The 18,133-nt window shown below is 52.6% G+C and overlaps 1 protein-coding gene across 1 annotated transcript in view; it reads right to left on the bottom strand.

Annotated features, from left to right (window-relative positions):
• Positions 1-18,133, bottom strand: part of Zc3h3 (zinc finger CCCH-type containing 3) — an 89,360-nt gene that overhangs the window by 36,033 nt on the left and 35,194 nt on the right. The window contains exon 4 of the mRNA XM_004837840.4: positions 17,567-17,720. Coding sequence (XP_004837897.4) covers positions 17,567-17,720 — 154 coding nt within the window. The remainder of the gene's footprint in view (positions 1-17,566; positions 17,721-18,133) is intronic.

Below are 18,133 nucleotides of genomic sequence, written 5' to 3'. Positions count from 1 at the left end.
TCTGGAGCAGGGCCCAAGAAGGGCCTTGAGCAGTGCCCTTGTGCTCCCAGGATCTCCTGGGAGGGGCAGGAAGTAGGGGAAGGCCTGGTCAATTACAGACAGTGACATAGGGAGATGGCATGAGGGCAGTGAGGCAGTTATAGCCAGGAACAATGGGAGTGGGGTGAGGACCACTGTCCTCTTCTCCGTAATGCCCTCTCTTCCTGCACCAGGTGCTGGGTGACCTGCCTCTGCCCTCTGTGCAAGACTTGTTCAGCCCCTAGTCCCTGCCTCTGGGCCTCTGATAAACCCAGTCATGTCCCCAAAGGAGCTTCACACAGCTGACCTCGGGTGGTGTTTGTTCAAAGGTGCTGCTGAACCTAGCAATCACAATTTCACTCAGGAGACTGGGCAGTAAGCTAGGGCAGCAGGGAACATAGCCAGACAGCATGGGCTAAGCACCAAGGGAGCTGTGGGGCTGGGTGCATTCCTGTGATCCCAACATTTGAGAGGCTAAGCCGGGAGGATCAAGGGCTGTATGCCAGCTGAGCTACACAGTTTTAGGCCAGCCTGGACTATATACCAAGATCTTGTCTCAAAGAAAAGGGAGGAGTAGGGCTAGGGAGGGAGGCAGGGGTCAGAGGATGCACAAGGGACCAAGATTATGAACTCACACCCTCAGAAGCAGGATAGTGACCCTAACATGTCTGGCTATGAATGGGGCAGTGCATGGGCCGTGGACTCAGCTGCCCCAGGCCAGGCTACCCTAGCTAGTGGTGGCTGAGAAGGAGATGGGCAGGCCAACTGGGAGCAGAGAAAACAACCAGGGAAGCATTTTTCAGGAAATGGAGCATGGTTTTTGAAGCTCGGAGCTAAGCGAACGGGAGTGCGCAGTCAGCAGAAGAGGCAGCTCGCACTGCGAATCCCCAAGTAGGTCAGGCGGAGCCGCCGTGACAGGCACTAAACTGCTTAGCAGGGCTTTCCACAGGAAACACCGTCCCCCTCCCTGGGCTGCTTGGCTCAGGAGGGCAAGTGTACATGTGCCAGTGTGTGTGCATGTATTCACAAACATGCAGATCAGCTCACAACCCCTCCCTGGCTATGCTGTGCCAGCTTCACCCTGAGGCTTCTCCACCTGCCTGGATGGGCCCCTCACCTTGACAGGCCCAGCCAGGTCACCTGGGGTAGTCCACAATGTCCTGGGTTCTGGAATGGAGATGGTCCTTCAGGGGAGGGGTCAGGCAGTGCACAGGCATGGAGGGGTAACCAAACAGTCATCCTGCCTCTGGAACTCAAAACCTGTGTGCCCAGAGACCCAGGCCTGCCCCTAGATCACTGAGGCTGAAACTTGACGACCTGGTAGACACACAAGCCTCATGAAGGCTGTGGCCTCCTGATTTTCAAGGACCCTAGTCTACCCACATAACTGGCTTCCTCAAGTCCAGCCCTCCATGCCCCAAACTCCTACACACAGACCCTCAGGGACACAGCCAACTTGGAGTGGGCCCAGGTGCCCCAAGGCAGCTGCTACTGCTCCTTGGCCACAGTACCATTACTGATGGCAGTCCAATTTCCAGTTGCATTCTCCTGAACCACATTACTTACTCTGCAGCCCAGGTGCAGGGGCTAGCTGTCAGTTCAGTAACCCTCCAGGCATCATGGATACACAAGACAGCAGCTTACACTGACAGAGGTGGAAATGAGGGTGAGGATGAAAACACTGAGGATGAGGGTTGACCATGTGTACAGCATTTGCATGTGGGGAGCAGGTCAAGCCCTGGCCCTAGGCAGGCAAGGTGGGAGGGGGTGCTGGTGGGTAGCTGTGCTGGAATGGATGTGGGATGAGCATCCCAGGGCTCCTGGGCTGACCTAGGGGTAGAGGGTGGCCTGGTAGGGCTCTGCTGATCACCTAATGACTTTGTCAGGCCACTGCTCCTTCCTGAGGGACCCTGCCCCATATCTCCCTGGTATGGAATAACAGAATTCAGGGGCACCCCTCACCAGCCCAAGCAGTGTGGTGGTGGGTGATACTAATTGCACTGCCTACAAATGTGCTGCTCCATTATGAGGGGCTGGGACTATTCTATGTATTTTATGTGCTCACATCTATTCAATTGGTATTTCGATCAATGGATGCATTACAAGCTTTCCCTTTAAGAGCCTAATAAACAACAAGATGGAAAGTAAAATTCTCCATAAAATGACACTTTTAAAAATCCATTTTAGCTCAAGCTATTGGTGTTCTGTATGTCAGCTGCAAAAAAACAGGTATTACTGGGTCTTAATGGCCCCACTCCAGAATGCAGAGTTCAGCTGGATGGGCAGAGGGGCTGGGGCCCGGCAGTCAGTACAGCTACCCTTGGTGGGTTGGGCTGGTGTGTGCTCCAGGCAGTGCCCTAGATGCTCTATACCTGCTACAACCCAGGATTTCCAGTTGCTGGCCTGGAACATACTTGGCCCGTTGCTGGCTTGTGAGGGGCAGGGTTGGGATTTCAGGTATCCAAGGCACACTGCTGTCTAAGAAGACTCACAGTGACACTCCTCCCCCAACCCATGGACGGATCCATCCCACAAATCTAGCCAGCTCCCCAGGGGGGTGGTGACCTACGCAATCTTATGCACCCAGGAAGCCTAGCCAAGATGGGCATCCACACAAACATCAGAGAATGGCCCACAAGGCTCAACAACAAGAGTTTGTTAGATTTAGTGGGATGAACAGGCAGCTGTTTATGAAGTAAAGACATACGTACATCAATAGCCTTTCAAGACAACAGCAAAACCAGGTGGAACACCCAAAGAAAGCCATGAAAACTCTCACAATGGCCACAACAGGTGTTTGGCCACATGTGGAGCACAGTGTTGCTCCTACTGCACTGAGAAGAGGAGGCAGTTATGTTAAGGCCAGGTCTCCTAGGACCTTGTACAAAAGGGTAAAATGGTAAGAAGAATAAAATCCAGCCTTGTTGATTGAAGGATGGCTGGTAGGGAAGGATGAAAACATGACCCAGTGTTCCTGAAGCTCACTTAGAAGTGCAAACATTCAGGAACAACTAAGAAGACAAATGGGTCCACAGTAAGGATGGGAGGCCAGAGACAGCCCTAGCATCTAGTCACCTGGGTGACAGCTGATGACCCTGCACTTGGGTGGTTCAAGGGGGCTCACTTCAATGAACTTACCTCCTTAGAGAGAAAAAAGAACCTTGATCCATCCCCACCTCTAGTCACAAGCAAAACTTAAGAAGGATCACAGGGTTATATGTGAATATTCTAAGCAGCTTCTGGAAGGAAACATGACCTGGGGTAGGTAAATGTTCCTTAAACAGGGTAGAAAAAAAGACACTACTTTTTTTTTTTTGGTACCGGGGATCGAACTTGGGTCCTTCCACTTTCGAGGCAGGTGCCAGAACCACTGAGCTACATCCCCGGCCCAAAGACGCTACTTTTAAAAGATGCCCTGGGAGGGCTGGGGATGTAGCTCAGTGGTTTCGGATGTAGCTCAGTGGTTTCGCTGCCTGCTGTGCAAGCACAAGGACCCTAGTTTGATCCCTGGTACCAAAAACAAAACAAAAAAAAGCCCTGGGGGCCAGGGATTTAGCTCAGTGGTGCCGAAGCCTACCTCCCAAGTCCAAGGTCCCGAGTTCGATCCCTGATACCAAAAAAAAAAAAAAGATGCCCTGGGATGTGTGAAGCTCTGGCTCCAATCCCCAGGACAAAGAAAGAAAGGGGGTGAGGGGAGTGGGTGCAAGCCCTAGAATGCAAGTGAGAAATATAACATATAAAAAGCTCCAACAAATCAATAAAAAGGCACAAAAAAGGAAAAAACCTGAAGAGGCCCTCCACAAAAGAACACAGTATGGAGCAATAAGTATAGGAAAAGACATTCCACATCATTTACTCACCAGGACACGCAAATTAAGACCTCAATGAGATGCCACCACACCCACCAACATGGCTCCAACAGGAAAGATGGCCCAGGGAGAACTGACTGGAATGGTGGGACAACTGCAATGTTTCACCACAGATGACTGCAGGCTTGGGAGGCCCCCATGGGAAACACGCTGACCTCATCTACTAAAGCCCAGTGCCCATTCCCCTCCCAAAGCAGCAATTCCATAGAAACGAACATCCTTCAACACCCAGAGACACGCCTCACGAGGCTGAGAGCACCTTTGTGCATAGCCACCAAGACAAGAAGTAATCCAGACGCCTGTCAACAGCCAAAACAGACACTCTATGGTGAACTCATACCATGGACAGTAACGGCTGGGAGAAAGAAGGAACCACTGCCACACACAGCCCTGTGGACGGCCCTGGGATCCAAGGTGTGCCAGCCAGCTCGGCCTGCTCCACTTCAACACCACAGACTGCACAGCCCCAACACCAGGAACATGTTTGCTCGTGAGGTTGAGAGTCCTGGACCAAGGTGTTGGTGGCTTGGTTTCTGGTAAGGCCTCTCTTCCTGGCCTATAGATGCAGTGCCTTTTGGCTCTTCTCATGAGGCCTTTTCTCGCACGTAAACCTTGTCTCTTACTCTTCTTATAAGGGCTCTGGTCAAAGCGTATTAGAGCCAAACTCATATGACCCTATTTAACCCTATCCACGTCTTAAAGACCTCACATTCAAATCCAGTCTGGTTAGGTTAACCCTGAGGGGTTAGGGCTTTAACTCACAGAATTTGGTGGAACACAATCCAATCCGTAGCGAGTGGTAAACAAAGGAAATGGATGCTACAGAACCTGTCGCTCACTTTCAGAGACCAGAGGCAGGTGCCTGTGGGGAAAGTGGTCAGGAGGACAGACGGTTTCAGCAGTGCATGGTCTTGGTGCATGAAGGGCTGTTTGGGGCAAATCAATGCATGAAATCTGAGGGGCTGACTGACTTCAATGCCCAGAAAAGTAAAAGCTTCTGCTATAAATCCTCATACACTGAAAGGCAAAACTGAAGCTAAGGAAAATGATAAAGGGTCTGAAGATTGTAAGGGTTCCACAAATCTGTGAGAAATAGGGAAGCCAGAGACAAATGAACAATAAGTGTAACCAAGGTTACGCCTGACAAAGACTATGAACCAAACTAAAATGAAGCCAAAATATACCTGCCTCTATTCAGGTGTTTAAGTGTCTGGTGACACCAGCTGACACAGACGGCAGGGACTGAAGCCAGCCAGCCACTTACCTGCAGAGTATGCCCAGCCAGGTTCTCTTGACCACTGGGTTTGTGCAGTAGCCCAGCCAGTACCCAGCCTGCCTTGGGATGACCCAGTGTCATCCTGATGAAAGGGTCTCTGGGGCAGACCACAGGGACAATAAGGGCAGCAGTCTCAAGATCTGACCCACCACAGAGCCCAGCACTGTTCAAGTTGTGCCTGCCAAACAAGCAGCCAGGTGCTCCTCCTCTGACAGGGTCTCAGTGCAGACACCAGAGAAGGGTGGTGCTGGGTCTGGAATGAGTGAGGGCAATACAGTACAGTTCTGCTCTGCCACTCCCCTTGATGATATGTAGGGGCCCTTCTAGCACCTGCCAGCACCACCTGGCAGAGGCTTCTCAGTCAGGCCCAGGGCAAGCAGGATTGAGGAGGGAAGAGCTGAGCCACACAGCCAACCTCCCCTGCAGCATATACACCTGAGCCATATGCAACCTGGGCACCCCAACTGCTGCCCCTGCAGGGGAGTGAGGCCCCACAGGCCCGGGCACCCCTCTAGCTCCCTGACCAACCTCAAGGTAGACCCGCACTAGTGGAGTTCCTGCCCCACCCAGGCCCACCCTTACCAACCCCAGTGCAGAGTAGAGGGGCAGGCCATAATTTATGGCCCCCGCCTATGCTTTATGGCTTTCTTAATTCGGCTCCTGCTACTATTAATGTAGTTAATGCTGAGATTATATCTATTTTCTGGCGTCAGGCAGTGATTTATTCAAGCCATTTTTCCGGTGGAGGCTCCCACGCTGTTAAATCAAGCGCCTTGCCAATTAAGTGCTGACTTGGGAAGTGGATGCAATCTTAACAGACATCCCACTGCAAATTAACCAGGGGCTACTGGCTCTGGGGAGTGGGCAGGCAGCCACAGGCACCCTGCTGACTTGAGAAAAGCCAGCCAAACAACAGGCCTGGCCAGCAGTGGCTCAGCAGGAGCTGAAAACCCCTGCCAACCGCTGCTGGGCCCTTGGGTCTGTCCCTGCTATACAGAGATCTCTTAAACTGCAGTCTCAACCCACACAACATTTCCAGTGAAATTCAGGCCCCCAGGCTCCTCAGCCAGGTCCCAGGTATACATGAACAGCTGGAGACCTCAAACAGCCTTGGCAGGCACAAGGGTTAGGGGAGCATGTTGTGGAAGGCAGAAGCCTCCAGAGCTAGGGGCATGAAGCCCCCTGTAGGTGTGAGGAGAGACTCTACCACCACCAAGGGCGTGTACCCTGTGGGCTGGGGAGAAGACGGGTCACTAAAGTCTCAATCTCCGAAAATATGTAGAGCAATACAAGGGAGGCACGAACAGACAGGAGGTACAGAGGAGAGTGGGGAGGGCCAGGCCCAGGGAAGGACCAGCCCTGGGCACCCCACTACCCAGAATGGCAGTGGGGCCTAGGGTGAGCCCACCTGGGCCGAGTGAACAATGGGCACAGAGCCCTTTGGCTGTGATCCTGTGAGACACTGCAGATATCATGAGCCCAGTGCCCAGCAGTGCTGTGCTCTCCAGGCCCTGGCACAAGCCTGGCATAAGGCTGCCCCACCCACCAGCCTAAAGAGGTTTGGGATAAGATCAGCTGTAGAGCTAATATATGCTAGGAGTTAGGTGTGATATTGATCATTTGAACAATACTTTACTACTGCCTCTAAAACCAGGGTAAAAGAGGTTATTTAAAACGGTATTTAATAGTGTAAGGCACCCAAGTGGTACTGAGTGACAAGAATGTTATGTCTCTTGCCATTAGGGTGGTGTCTCTCCTATTCTCTGCTGTGTTTTCAGGACCAGCCACCCCTCCATATACATGGGACTCCTGACACCAACTGCAGTTACACCGACACTTGCTGCTGGCCAGGTGATGCAAAGGGCCTGGCTTGCAGTCTCCCAGGCTGAGGGCAACTGTCTAGGGATTCCATGGGAGAAACCTAACAGGACCTCCCGACAGCCCACCCTCCCGCTCTGTCATCAAACTCCCTGCGAGGCACATCCTCGTGAGTTTCTGCACTCAAAGGATGCCCTTTGATGGGATGCAGGAAATCTGTTCCTCTGATGGGCAGCCCTTGGCTTCCTCCTGCCTGGTAGCATGTCCCCAGGAACATTTCCTCTCACCTGTCCACAGGGCCATAGCACTACGGTGTGGTGTGACACACAGGGACAGAGTATATGAGAGAGCCCACTAGGCAAAGAGTGAGGACACAGAGGGCCTGCTACAGAGCAACAACACATCTGCAGAGCAGAAGCAGGGACAGAGAGAACAGAAACAAGGAAAAGACACAGACATACACGGAACAGATGGGCAGAACAAAGAGCACCAAGCAAGGGCCCAGGAGACACACAACACAAAAGAGGCCACAGGGTAAGGAGGGGTCAGTGGAAGATAGAGCCCAGAGCAGGAAGCAGGTGCAGGCACTGGCTTTGACAGATTTGCTGCCCCTGTCACCTCAGGTGCCCTCCTTGCCAGCCTACCTACCTACAGAGCTCCATGGGTGGGGCATAGTAGGGTCAGGGAGCAGGCCTTTCCCTGAGATGGAACAGGTGGGGTCTGTGCCTGCCCTGCCCTGCTCTGCCCTCCTTCATACTCATGGGGCCATTCCATATACAAGACCCTGACCCCATCTGTTGGGCTAATCCTTGCCCCTGGCCTGCCTCTCCCTCTGTACCCCTCTAGTGGTCTTAACAAAGACACTCCAGCCATGCCATCAGGCCCCACACTCCACTGAGGAAGCTGTGGCACAAACAGGATGTTGGAGGGAGCCAACTGTCATGGGGGCGGGGGTGTGTGACCCCTGTGGAGGACAAAATTCAGTCCTACCACTCCAGATACCTATGTGGCCTTGGGAGGTAGCTAAGGTTAGCTCAGGCTATGCCTAGTCTGGAAACACAGGGGGCCCTACCTCCCTGGAGGACTCTCAATTCAAAATGTGCTTGTCCTGGCCACTGGGCCATCCTAGAGCTCCCTGACAAAAGCTGCTCATCCAGGGGATAGACAGGGCAAAGAAACATACCTGGACCCAGAAGCCCCTGCCAGCTTCCTGCCTTGACACCAAGGGATCTTGGGAAAGACTTCAATTTGCCCTCAACACCTGCATGGGTGTCGCATGGTGGACATGTGGGCATGCTCTGTTCATCAGTTAATGCTGATGGCCAAGAGGCTATGCCCTAGAATCCAGGGATCCCTTCTTAGGGGCCTGAATCTGAGCCCAGCTCTGCCCTACCTATCAGCCAGGGTGGGATACAAGACCTTCAAAAAAAAGTTGCCTTCCTTATCTTGGACAAAGTTCTGGAGGATAGGGGTGACCCTAAGGGGCAGCTGATGCCTCAGCAAGACTGGCTCTCCTCCCAAAACCTCCCTGCAAGACAGAGGGAGGGCTTGGGGTTCAGGCTACCCACAGAGACAAAGACAGTAGGTATCCAGCTCAGGAGGACACCAACTCAGCCCTGCGGCCCCAGCACTACCGAGGGCCTGGACTGAAAGGTCTGCCTGCCTCAAACAGACAGAAATAAATAAATAACCAAGGTGCACTTTGAAATGACTTCCAAATTAAGAGTTGCATCCATGCTGTCAAGCCTCTGCTAGCAGCTTCTGTGGCACCTTCCTTGCAAAAACGTATCTCAGCCCATTTATTAGAATGATGAAGGCAAAGGGATCTAAAAATTGCACTCCTTCCTTAATGAGCAGCCGAAGGGATCGGTAAGCATAATTTCAGAGGCCAGTAATATTTTATATAATCGCCGAGTGGTTTAAATTGAAAACCCCCAACTGAATCAATATTTACTGCATTGAAACGAAATGAATAGTAATAAGTCACTAAGCTCCCTGTCCTGTTTCATAAAATAAAAAATTATAAAAATGAGCACAGGCGCAGGGAGGCCATCACATTAACTTTTACAGCACTTGGGGAGCCGTAACCGCCTGTTCTCATAAAATAAAATTCTAAAAATCCTACCAGAGGAGACCTGCCTGAGCACCACGTGGGGAAACCTAGGGGCCAAGGCAAGGTAGAGGGGTTCTGGAGTCAACTAGTGGGCCCCTCCCTGAACAAGTGAGGGCCCCAAGATCCCTGCTTGTAGGCTAACCACGCCTGGTACCCTGAGATCCTTCACACAGTCAGAGGAGACTGCTGCCTGAGGACACTCCTGCTTTAATTTCCTTACCTATTTTCTCAAGTTCCAGAATGTCAGAATGAAAGAACAGCCCTGGCATTAGGGACAGATGGTGCCCTGGACAGACATGCTCAACCAGCTGTGTCCCTGACCAGGCTAGAAAGGGACATGTGAGTGGGCTGAAACAAGAGACCCAGAAAATGTCCCCTGAAGTGCAAGCATGGGACCCTGCCCCACACAAAGCAGGAGCTTGAGGCTCCCAAGCAGGCCACAGAGAACTAGGGTGGTAGAATTTAGAGACCAGTGGCATAAGCAGAGAGCAGAACACTGTCAGCTGCACCAGTGTCAGCTGTCACTGAGGCTGTGAAGGTGTGCAGGTTGCTGGGGTCCTCTGCTCAACACAGAGCAGAGGCTGAGGGTGGGGCTTAGGTTGTGGATGGCACTGCAGGCAGACACATAGGGGACAGCAGCTACAGGGCCACAAGCCCCGTATGTCCACAGTGGGACTCATGCACAAGAAAGAACTGGGGTACTCCCAGAGGATGACCCAGAAAGGTAAAGAAGGGGCACACAGCTTTAAAAATCTACAGCATTCCTGCAGCTCAAGAACAAAATGAAAAGCCACCATTTAAAAACAAGCACAGAGCAGGGGATTTAGCTCAGTGGTTCTGCCACCTGGCTCGAAAGTGCAAGGTCCCAAGTTCGATCCCCTGTACCAAAAAAACCACACACACACACACACACAAAACAAAACAAGCACAGAACACTTAAATAGATCTTTCACCAAGGAAGAGAACAAATGGCCTTGAAGTGGGCTGTGAATGTGTTCAGCATCACTGGTCACCAGGGGACACAGTAAGACACTGACACACACCCATAGTGTGAAAATTAAAAAGACGATGATGCCAAGCATAATGAGAACAGAAAGAGTTCCACTGCTTTGGGACTTCTACATCTCAGCAAATGTAAAGTTTATCTAAAGAACCATGAACAAGGGCCAGGATGTAGCTCAGCAGCCCAGCGCTTGCCTGGCAAGCATGAGGCCCTGAGTTCGATCTCTGGTACTGGGGGAAAAAAATCAAATAAACCATGAACCAACGTGGAACTCTAGCTGGTATGGCCTGTGACCACAGTGGGCTGTCCTGTGCACCACAGAGAAGTGGCTGGAGCTGCCACACTACACTAGGCCAGGATGCTGCAGAAAAGTGGCAGACACCTGGGCCAGAGAAGACAAAGCACAGAGTGAACATCTTGTGTCACAGAAAGTGAGGCAGTACCCAGGAATGACAGCAGGACCAGGGCTACCCTGAGGGGCTTCCCCAGGCTAAGGACAGGACTAAGGATCAAGGTAAATAATAAGAACAGAATAGCCTATGGATCAGACCAAGAAGACTGGGCCCACACCTTTATAAATACATAAAACATACACAAGGCAAGGGGAACTGCACACAGTTAAGATCCACCATACAACACAGAGGACTAGAAAAATCACTGAAGGATCTAGAACACTGGGTAAAATTTCAATAGGGAGCAGAATGCTGGCCAGTCCTCATGTATCCCCACCAATCACTCAGAGCAGTTCCACAGCAGGAGTTGGACCAGGACAGCTGACCTACCATACCCAGGCCTACTCAGCAGCTCTAGGGCCACAGACTTGTCATTTGAGGCCAGCCCCTTCTTTTCAAGATCCAACTGAATCTGCACTGGCACTTGCCTGGCCTCTTTGCAGGCTCCCTGGGTCTCCCAGATCAGGACATGCTACATCTTCTGCCATGGCAGCCCCAACTGTGCCTGTGACCTCCTACACTCTGGCAGGTGCCTCAGCTGCAGAAAGGCCCCAAGGGCAGTTCCTGCAGTATCTCTCAGCCCAGGGACAGTGACCTACTCAGGACTGTAGCTTCCAGACAGGCAGGAAGGGGCCAGAGACAGGGCAGGACCTCAGTAAGGAGAGTCAGTGAACACACAAGCAAATGATGAAAGGGGCAAGGCAGGAGCCATCTGGGCCAGAGCCGGGCCAGGGCCAGGGCCAGGCCAGCGGGCTGCTTCCCACCTGGGCCCTGGGCAGCAAAATGTTGCCTACCCATGGCCTGCCCAGGATACTACCTGGGAGGCCAGGAAAAAAGGTCAGGTACCAGCCTTGGCCAGCTTCCAGGCTCTTGAGTGGTTACCACACCCACAATAGCCAGACAAGAACATGAGGAGCCAACCCACATGACAACCCCTCTTTGATGATCCCATCAGGGGGTTGTCCCACCACAGACAGAGTTAGGGCCCTTAGCTCATCTGCAGAACCTACAGACCTCAAAGGACATCTTTTTACTGCATGGAGAGGGAGAAATGGAGCTGGGGTAGATAGGGATAGAAAGAAGGTAGTGGCCCTGTACCAGCCTCAGCCTCTGCTCCAGGGCACCAGCAATCCTGCCTATGCTGCTTCCCAGGAAGCTTCACAGCCAGGTCTGTTCCCAGCACATAGCCTCTGAGATGATGACCCCGCAGGACTGTAGGACAGCTTCCTGTGCTTGACCCTCGGTGTCACGCTCGTGACTTGGTTTCTCTAGGTGCTGTGCCCACACAGCAGAGAACAGCCAGGAGTAGCCTCCCAGAAGCCCTGGAAAGCAGGTGTCATTCGGGAAGTCCAGCATGATCCCACATAGCCCCACCCAGGTCCAGCCAGGAAAGCCCTGCCCAGCAGAGCAAGCACTCAGGGTATAAGGGCAGAGACCAGGCCAGACCATCCCTCCTATTACAGGAAAGCAAGAAAGTCTGACTGCCTCCATGGCAGTGCTTCTGGACTGCTGCTCCCTGGGCCCTGCAGACTGGACCTGTAGCAGGCACCCTGGGTGGCCCCAATGCCAGTGTTCAACACAAAGACAGAGCAAAGGCTCTCCTCACCTGGTCATTCTTGTCTTTTTTTTTTTTTTTTTTTTTGGTACCAGGGATCAAACTTGGGACCTTGCGCTTATGAGGCAGGCGGCAGAACCACTGAGCTAAATCCCCGGCCCACATTCTTGTTTTTAACAGAATCAATTCAAAACTCTGCAACTCTATTAACCCAAACCAAAAATGCCAATCTCATGTTTATGTTTGTTTGTTTGTTTTTCTTCCAGTACCAAGGATTGAATCCAGGACCTCTGCACTGAGCTACATCCCCAACCCTTTTTTAAAAAATCTTTTTTGAGACAGGGTATCACTAGGTTGCTACGTAGCCCAGGCCGGGCTCAAATTTGTGATCTTCCTAGCTGAGCTTCCCAGAGTGCTCAGATTCTAGACTTGTGCCACCCATTATTCTCAAGCATTTTCACAGATATGCAGCACTGTCCTTGGTCTGGGGCTCCTCCTGGTTTGAGCTACTCACAAGCAGTGCCATCACAAGGCCCCAAGCCACCAGTCAGAGCTTTGGGAGCTGGAGAAAGCCAGTGCAGGTGATGGCAGGGCTCTGATACACACTCACTCTGGCCTTCTGGGCAAAGGTTCCAATGTCTGAGAGAAGGGGGAAACGTTCCTTGGAGCTGCCCACAGTATCACAGCCCCAGTGTCTCTGAGACTTCTGGTCTCCAGAACCATGACAGGTAACAGTCAGTGACACTTTATTATGGCAGCCCAGCTGACTAAGACAGTCCCCACACCAGAGACTGGACAAGAGGTCGAGTAGGGAGGAGGCTGGAGCCTGCTGATTAAGGAGATCCACAGGAGGAAGAAGCATAGGAACCAGGACTACTGCAGGAGGGATGCCTCCCATCCAGGGCTGAATCCTCTTTAATGGACATCACTTTGGAGAAGCGTTTTGGAGCCTTTAAAAATCTTGACCTAAACCTCATCAAACTGCACAGAGATTACTTAAGATTTACCACACAGACACAAAATAAAATAAAGTAAAATAAAATAAAATAAGGCAGCCCAGCAAGCGGCAGCCCTGTGACAGGACCATTTGTAGTTGGGATGGAAAAGCCTCCTGATTCATCTGCTTAAGCACAGCGGCTTCTGTTTATTTCGCACTTTCATGTCGAATGAATTTGGAAAGAGAAAAAAAGTGACAGGCAGCTTAAGGATATAAGTCACATTTCAGTTTCAGTTCAGATTAATGAACTTGCTCGGAGTTGGCGAGGGCACAGGCAAATCCACAAATCTTGGAACAACAAAAAATTAACTCCTTGCTCGGTGTGAGCCTTGGCCCTGGGGAGAGGCTCCTCCAGGACCCTCTGCTGACCTTCTGCCTCAGCACTCTGGAACCCAGGCCTATATTCTGGTTCTGGACTGGTCTCCCTAGGGGTTAGCAGTATATACTGCCATGGGAGGGTAGAAGGGGTACAAAGCAGCCTGTGCACTGACTCCTGGGGGCCCATCCTGTCCATTTCCCCAAGGACAAGACAGACAATACATGTAAGGGAGTAACCACCCGGAAATGGGCAGCACACAGCCAGTGTGGCCCTGTTAGCCACTGCCCAGCACCCACGCAGCCCTAGGGCCAGAACAGACACGGCACCATATATCCCACTCCTCAGGGCAAAGTTCTGCCCCAGAATGGCAGCACTCCCTTCACTCTCTGTCCTACTGATCCTGGCCTCTATGTACTCACCTGCCTAGGGCAGCAGGTGACCTTGTCTGCTGCAGCTTGGCTGACACACCCATCCTCAGAGACCCTGGCTGGTGCATTCAAAAGACCCAAGGGCTCTGCTCAGTGGACTCCTGGTCTTCTGTCTAAACAGGGACAAACACTGACAAGATGAGAGAACCTGACCACCAGCTGGCTTCTGGCTGACCCCCTGCATCCTTGTCCTTCCACAACCAGTCCAAGAACACCAGTGGCAGGAATAGCCCGAGAATAAAATCACTTCATGGGGCAGAAAAGCATACCCAAGGATGGCGGCCAATGGCAGTGGTCTCACTATCACAGTCTCAAGCCCCAGTGCTGCCTGTGGTCTCTGGGAAAGAGAACATTCTGGCACTTCCCAGAAGGGGAACAAGACACAATCACCCTGTGCTTTCTCCCCAAAACAGAAGCAGCAATAACAGTCCAGGCTCCCAAGGCCCTCCTGCCTCCCTAGCAGAGCAACGAGGGGCTACAGAGGGGATCTGAGGGCTCTGCAGGGATGGCCAGGTACTGGACTGGGGTATGAATGCTGCCATACAGCAGGGAATGACAGGGAGAGGTGCAGAAGGGAGCCTAGGGCAGGACAAGGAAAGCTGCCACAAAGGCAGGAGAGGAATCCAGGGGACCTGTCCACACTCAGACTGTACTACCATTTCTCTTCAGTCTCCATGATTCCAGGCTCCTCATCAGATTCAAGCCTGGTAGCCTTCCCCAAGAAAGACAGGGACACGCCAAGGCCACCTGCCTATTTGGTGGGGCTGTACTGAACACACCATGCCAATGGGCCCTGCTCAGGATCTGGCCAACTGGCTACTCTCTAGGCAGTAGCCTCAGAGCCTTTAGGCCCAGCCTTCCCGCCACTCAGCTGCCCATGGCTTCTGTGTTTACCACTTGTTCTCCTGTCTCTGCCACCTTAGAGAGATCAGATTCTGTTTCAAGGGCAGATCAGAAAACTGAGGCTCTGAACGGAAAAGGCATGCCTCAGGTCACTTAGCCCACTAGGGCTTCCATTGGATGGCAGCCTTCCCCTGCTCTCTGAAGTGACCCAACCTCCAACCACAATGAGTGTCTATGAAGCACGAGCAAAACTGCCCCATGCCCCCACTAGCACTTAGCACCCTACCACACCTCCCGCATGTATCTGTGAGGCTCCAAATCTGCCCATTGAGGCTTTCAGGATGCCCACCAACCCCTACAGGGGAATCCACCCATGGTGGAGGACAAAGTTGGGGAACCAAGGAAAGTCTGGTGGGAGGCCCCACTTTCTCATCATTATGTCAGCCCCTAGTCTGTGGTAGCCTGGTCCCAACCCCTCCCACTAACGAGAGAGAAGGGGCCTTCAGTGGGGTTGAGGCCACAGCGAGGCAACCCTGCCAACCACACGCAAGTGGCCACTGGCTCTGATGGAGCAAAGCTGGCAGGGAGGAAGGGACCAGCTCAGCTGCCACCCCAGAGACAGGCCCTTTCTGTTGCCTCAACAAGCCACGCCTAGGCACACACAGCCAACAGCAGGCTGGACAGCTGGGTGATGGCCACTCTGCTAAGCAGGCACCCATACCAGTACACTGGTAACCTTTGGCAAGGGAGGCCCAGTCCATTTCAACTGTCACTCTTCACAGGCCCTCCTGAGACCTGCATCCCACTGCTCAGCTCCCTCTCCAACCCTGAACACAGAGGTCATGCCCCCAAAGGTCCCAGGCGCCCAGCAAGGGTTTGGACAGGACCAGGGTGAGACAGTCAGGAAAGAGGACAGGGCCTCCTACACACCCTCAGTTATTATGTCCATCTTGGGTCAGCTCCTCTATGACTCCATGCATAGGAAGGCACTGAGGCCACCAGCATAGTCAGGCCACTGGATGTGGACTGAATTAGGACTTTCCTATGGCTGTGGGATTTGAGCTGCCTAAGAGCAGCACCTTCTCTGCCTCCTGCCCACCCATACTCAAGGTGGAACCACACCAGGCACCATCCTTGAAGGACAGGGAGATGAGAGAAAACAGCTTGGCTGAACTGGCTGTTTCCTGCCTTGTGGACAGCACACAAAGCCCTGCAACACACTGGCTGCAGTACACAGTAGCCTGGTCTTCTTCAGCATCAGCCCTCAGGACTACACTGGCCACTTATCTCCTCCACAACTATCTCAATCCACTAGGCCCTGGGCACTGACCTTTTTAGGCCCTCCTGGGTAGGCACAGATGGTGCCAAATCTGGGATCTCCTTACCCTCAGAGGCTGCAGGGAAAAGCACATTAGGTCCCCTAGGCCTACCTCAGGCCCCCAGCCAGGCACTGGGAGAGGAGGGACATCAGGCCAAATGTCGACTACAGGAAGGGGAGGTTCTTAGGAGCTGAGAATCAATAAATCTGAACCTCATTCATGATGATCTGGGGCTCTTATTAAGTAAATTAATTTAAGTTAATTTAGCTCGATCATGACTCCCGATCACAGTGATTTAGTGAAGGGGAAATTGCATTAGGAAAGGCCATGCTCACCAGATAGAGGAACGGAAGAAAATTAGATCCACTTAGCAATGTGAATTAATATGGAAATAGCAGGTGTAAATTTAACCTTATCGAGAGAGTAAAAATTATCTTCATAAATTTGTAGAAATAGCCCCCAAGATGCTTATAAATCTATTTAAAACAAAAATATTACCAAAAGTGCAGTAAAATTAATTTAAAATATACTTCTAGCTATTGCCTCCAGAATAGTCAGCAACAGGGCCAACCCTAGCATGGCCTGAGGTGGGAGAGGAGGCAGTAGGCCTCGGACAGATGAGCTGGTTGGGCTCACCTGCCACAGGCCCTGGGGCGAGGCTGTGCTCTGTCCACACAGCCTGATAAGAGCCCCTGGAGCTATCTTAGGCCTGCATTTGTCTGAGCAGCAGCAGAAGCAATGGCCGGGCAGCCACCATACACAGGTGGCAGGCCTCTGGAAGTGCCATGTGGCCTAGCAGGCTTGCCCTATGATCTGTGGCCCCCATGGCTCCCCTAGGGCCAAGCTCTGCCACTGCCCACTTCTCACCTGTCCACAGAGCTGCCACCCCTCCCCAGGCCTAGAGGTGGGACATCCCTGCCTTAGTAAAAGAAGGGACCCTAGGGCCCAGCCTCCTGAGACACAGAGCTTGGGCCACCTCCATCAGTGGGTGTCAGGGCTTTCCCAAAAGGAGCCCCCAGGAAGGCAGGCACAGAACACTCCTCGGATGGGGTGGCCCCTCCCCACTGTTCTCAGGCACAACAGCTACTGGAAGGCCAGCACGCACTGGGGGCAGAACTGTGAGAAGCAGCCCAGAATTGGTGATGAGGAGCCTCAAGTTACTACCCTGACAATGCATATACTGGCAGCTTCCAGAAAGCACGCTCAGAAGTTTCTCTCCAACAGACGACCAGAAGCAACTCATCATGGGGGCCCCAACTGCATAGGTGGTGCTGCTTCTGTAGTACGTAAGGCCTACTAACCAACAGGCTTGCTAACGACAGCAGAGGGTATGCATGTGCATACAAGTGCGTACATGCCTAAGTGGCTCTGTGTACATGTGACATATGCAGACTGTGTGTCTGGTGTACAAACTGCTAAATCAGTTTCCTGTGACATCACAGTTTCCTAGGACAAGATTGATTCCTACAGCCCTCAGGCCCCAACTTGCAGCCCCCAATACCCAAAGAGCCTGGTGCCCAGAAAGGACCTCAGGAGCCTGTACAAGGTCTTCCTACCTGGAGAGTGAGAGCCGCCGGGTCCGCCAGGAGGGCAGAGACAGTGTAAAGGGTGGGGTGCAGACAGGAGAAGCTGGAGTCTTCTTGACGATGCGGTAGCGGGTCTTGATCACTTTGCTGGTAGGTGGAGTCCGCAGAGTATGCATGCTGGACACTGTAGAGAAAACCCAGGGAACATGCAGGGGTCAGAGAGGTCAGCCGGTTCAGGGCTGTAAGCTGCCCTCAAAGCTGGCCTCCCTGACATCTCCTCTACAGATAAAGGACTCTCCATCACCTCCCACCTGACCCCACCCCACTTAGCTCACACACACAGCCCAGAGCCTGGCAGCCAAGAACTCAAGAGCTGGCTGGTGTAGCTGTCAGGAGAGCAGGCCACCGGCCCTGTACATCTTCATGGCTATCTGACAGGCTGAATAGGGATGCTGAGTGACTGCCTTGGAGAACACAAGAAGTCCAGCAAGCCAGCCCCTGGCTGACTAGGAGGCTTCACAGGTAGGCACCCAGACCAGGAATCCTCAGACTTTAAACTCCATGGCTGGTCCAGGAGGCTGGTGCTGTGGGAGCTCC

This window comes from Heterocephalus glaber, unplaced genomic scaffold, assembly GCF_053883595.1.
Source record: "Heterocephalus glaber isolate CG9 unplaced genomic scaffold, H.glaber_assembly_v1.0 deba00000281, whole genome shotgun sequence".
Lineage (NCBI taxonomy): Eukaryota > Metazoa > Chordata > Mammalia > Rodentia > Bathyergidae > Heterocephalus > Heterocephalus glaber.
Note: the sequence above shows the minus strand (reverse complement) of the source record. Positions and strands in the feature narration are given on the sequence as shown.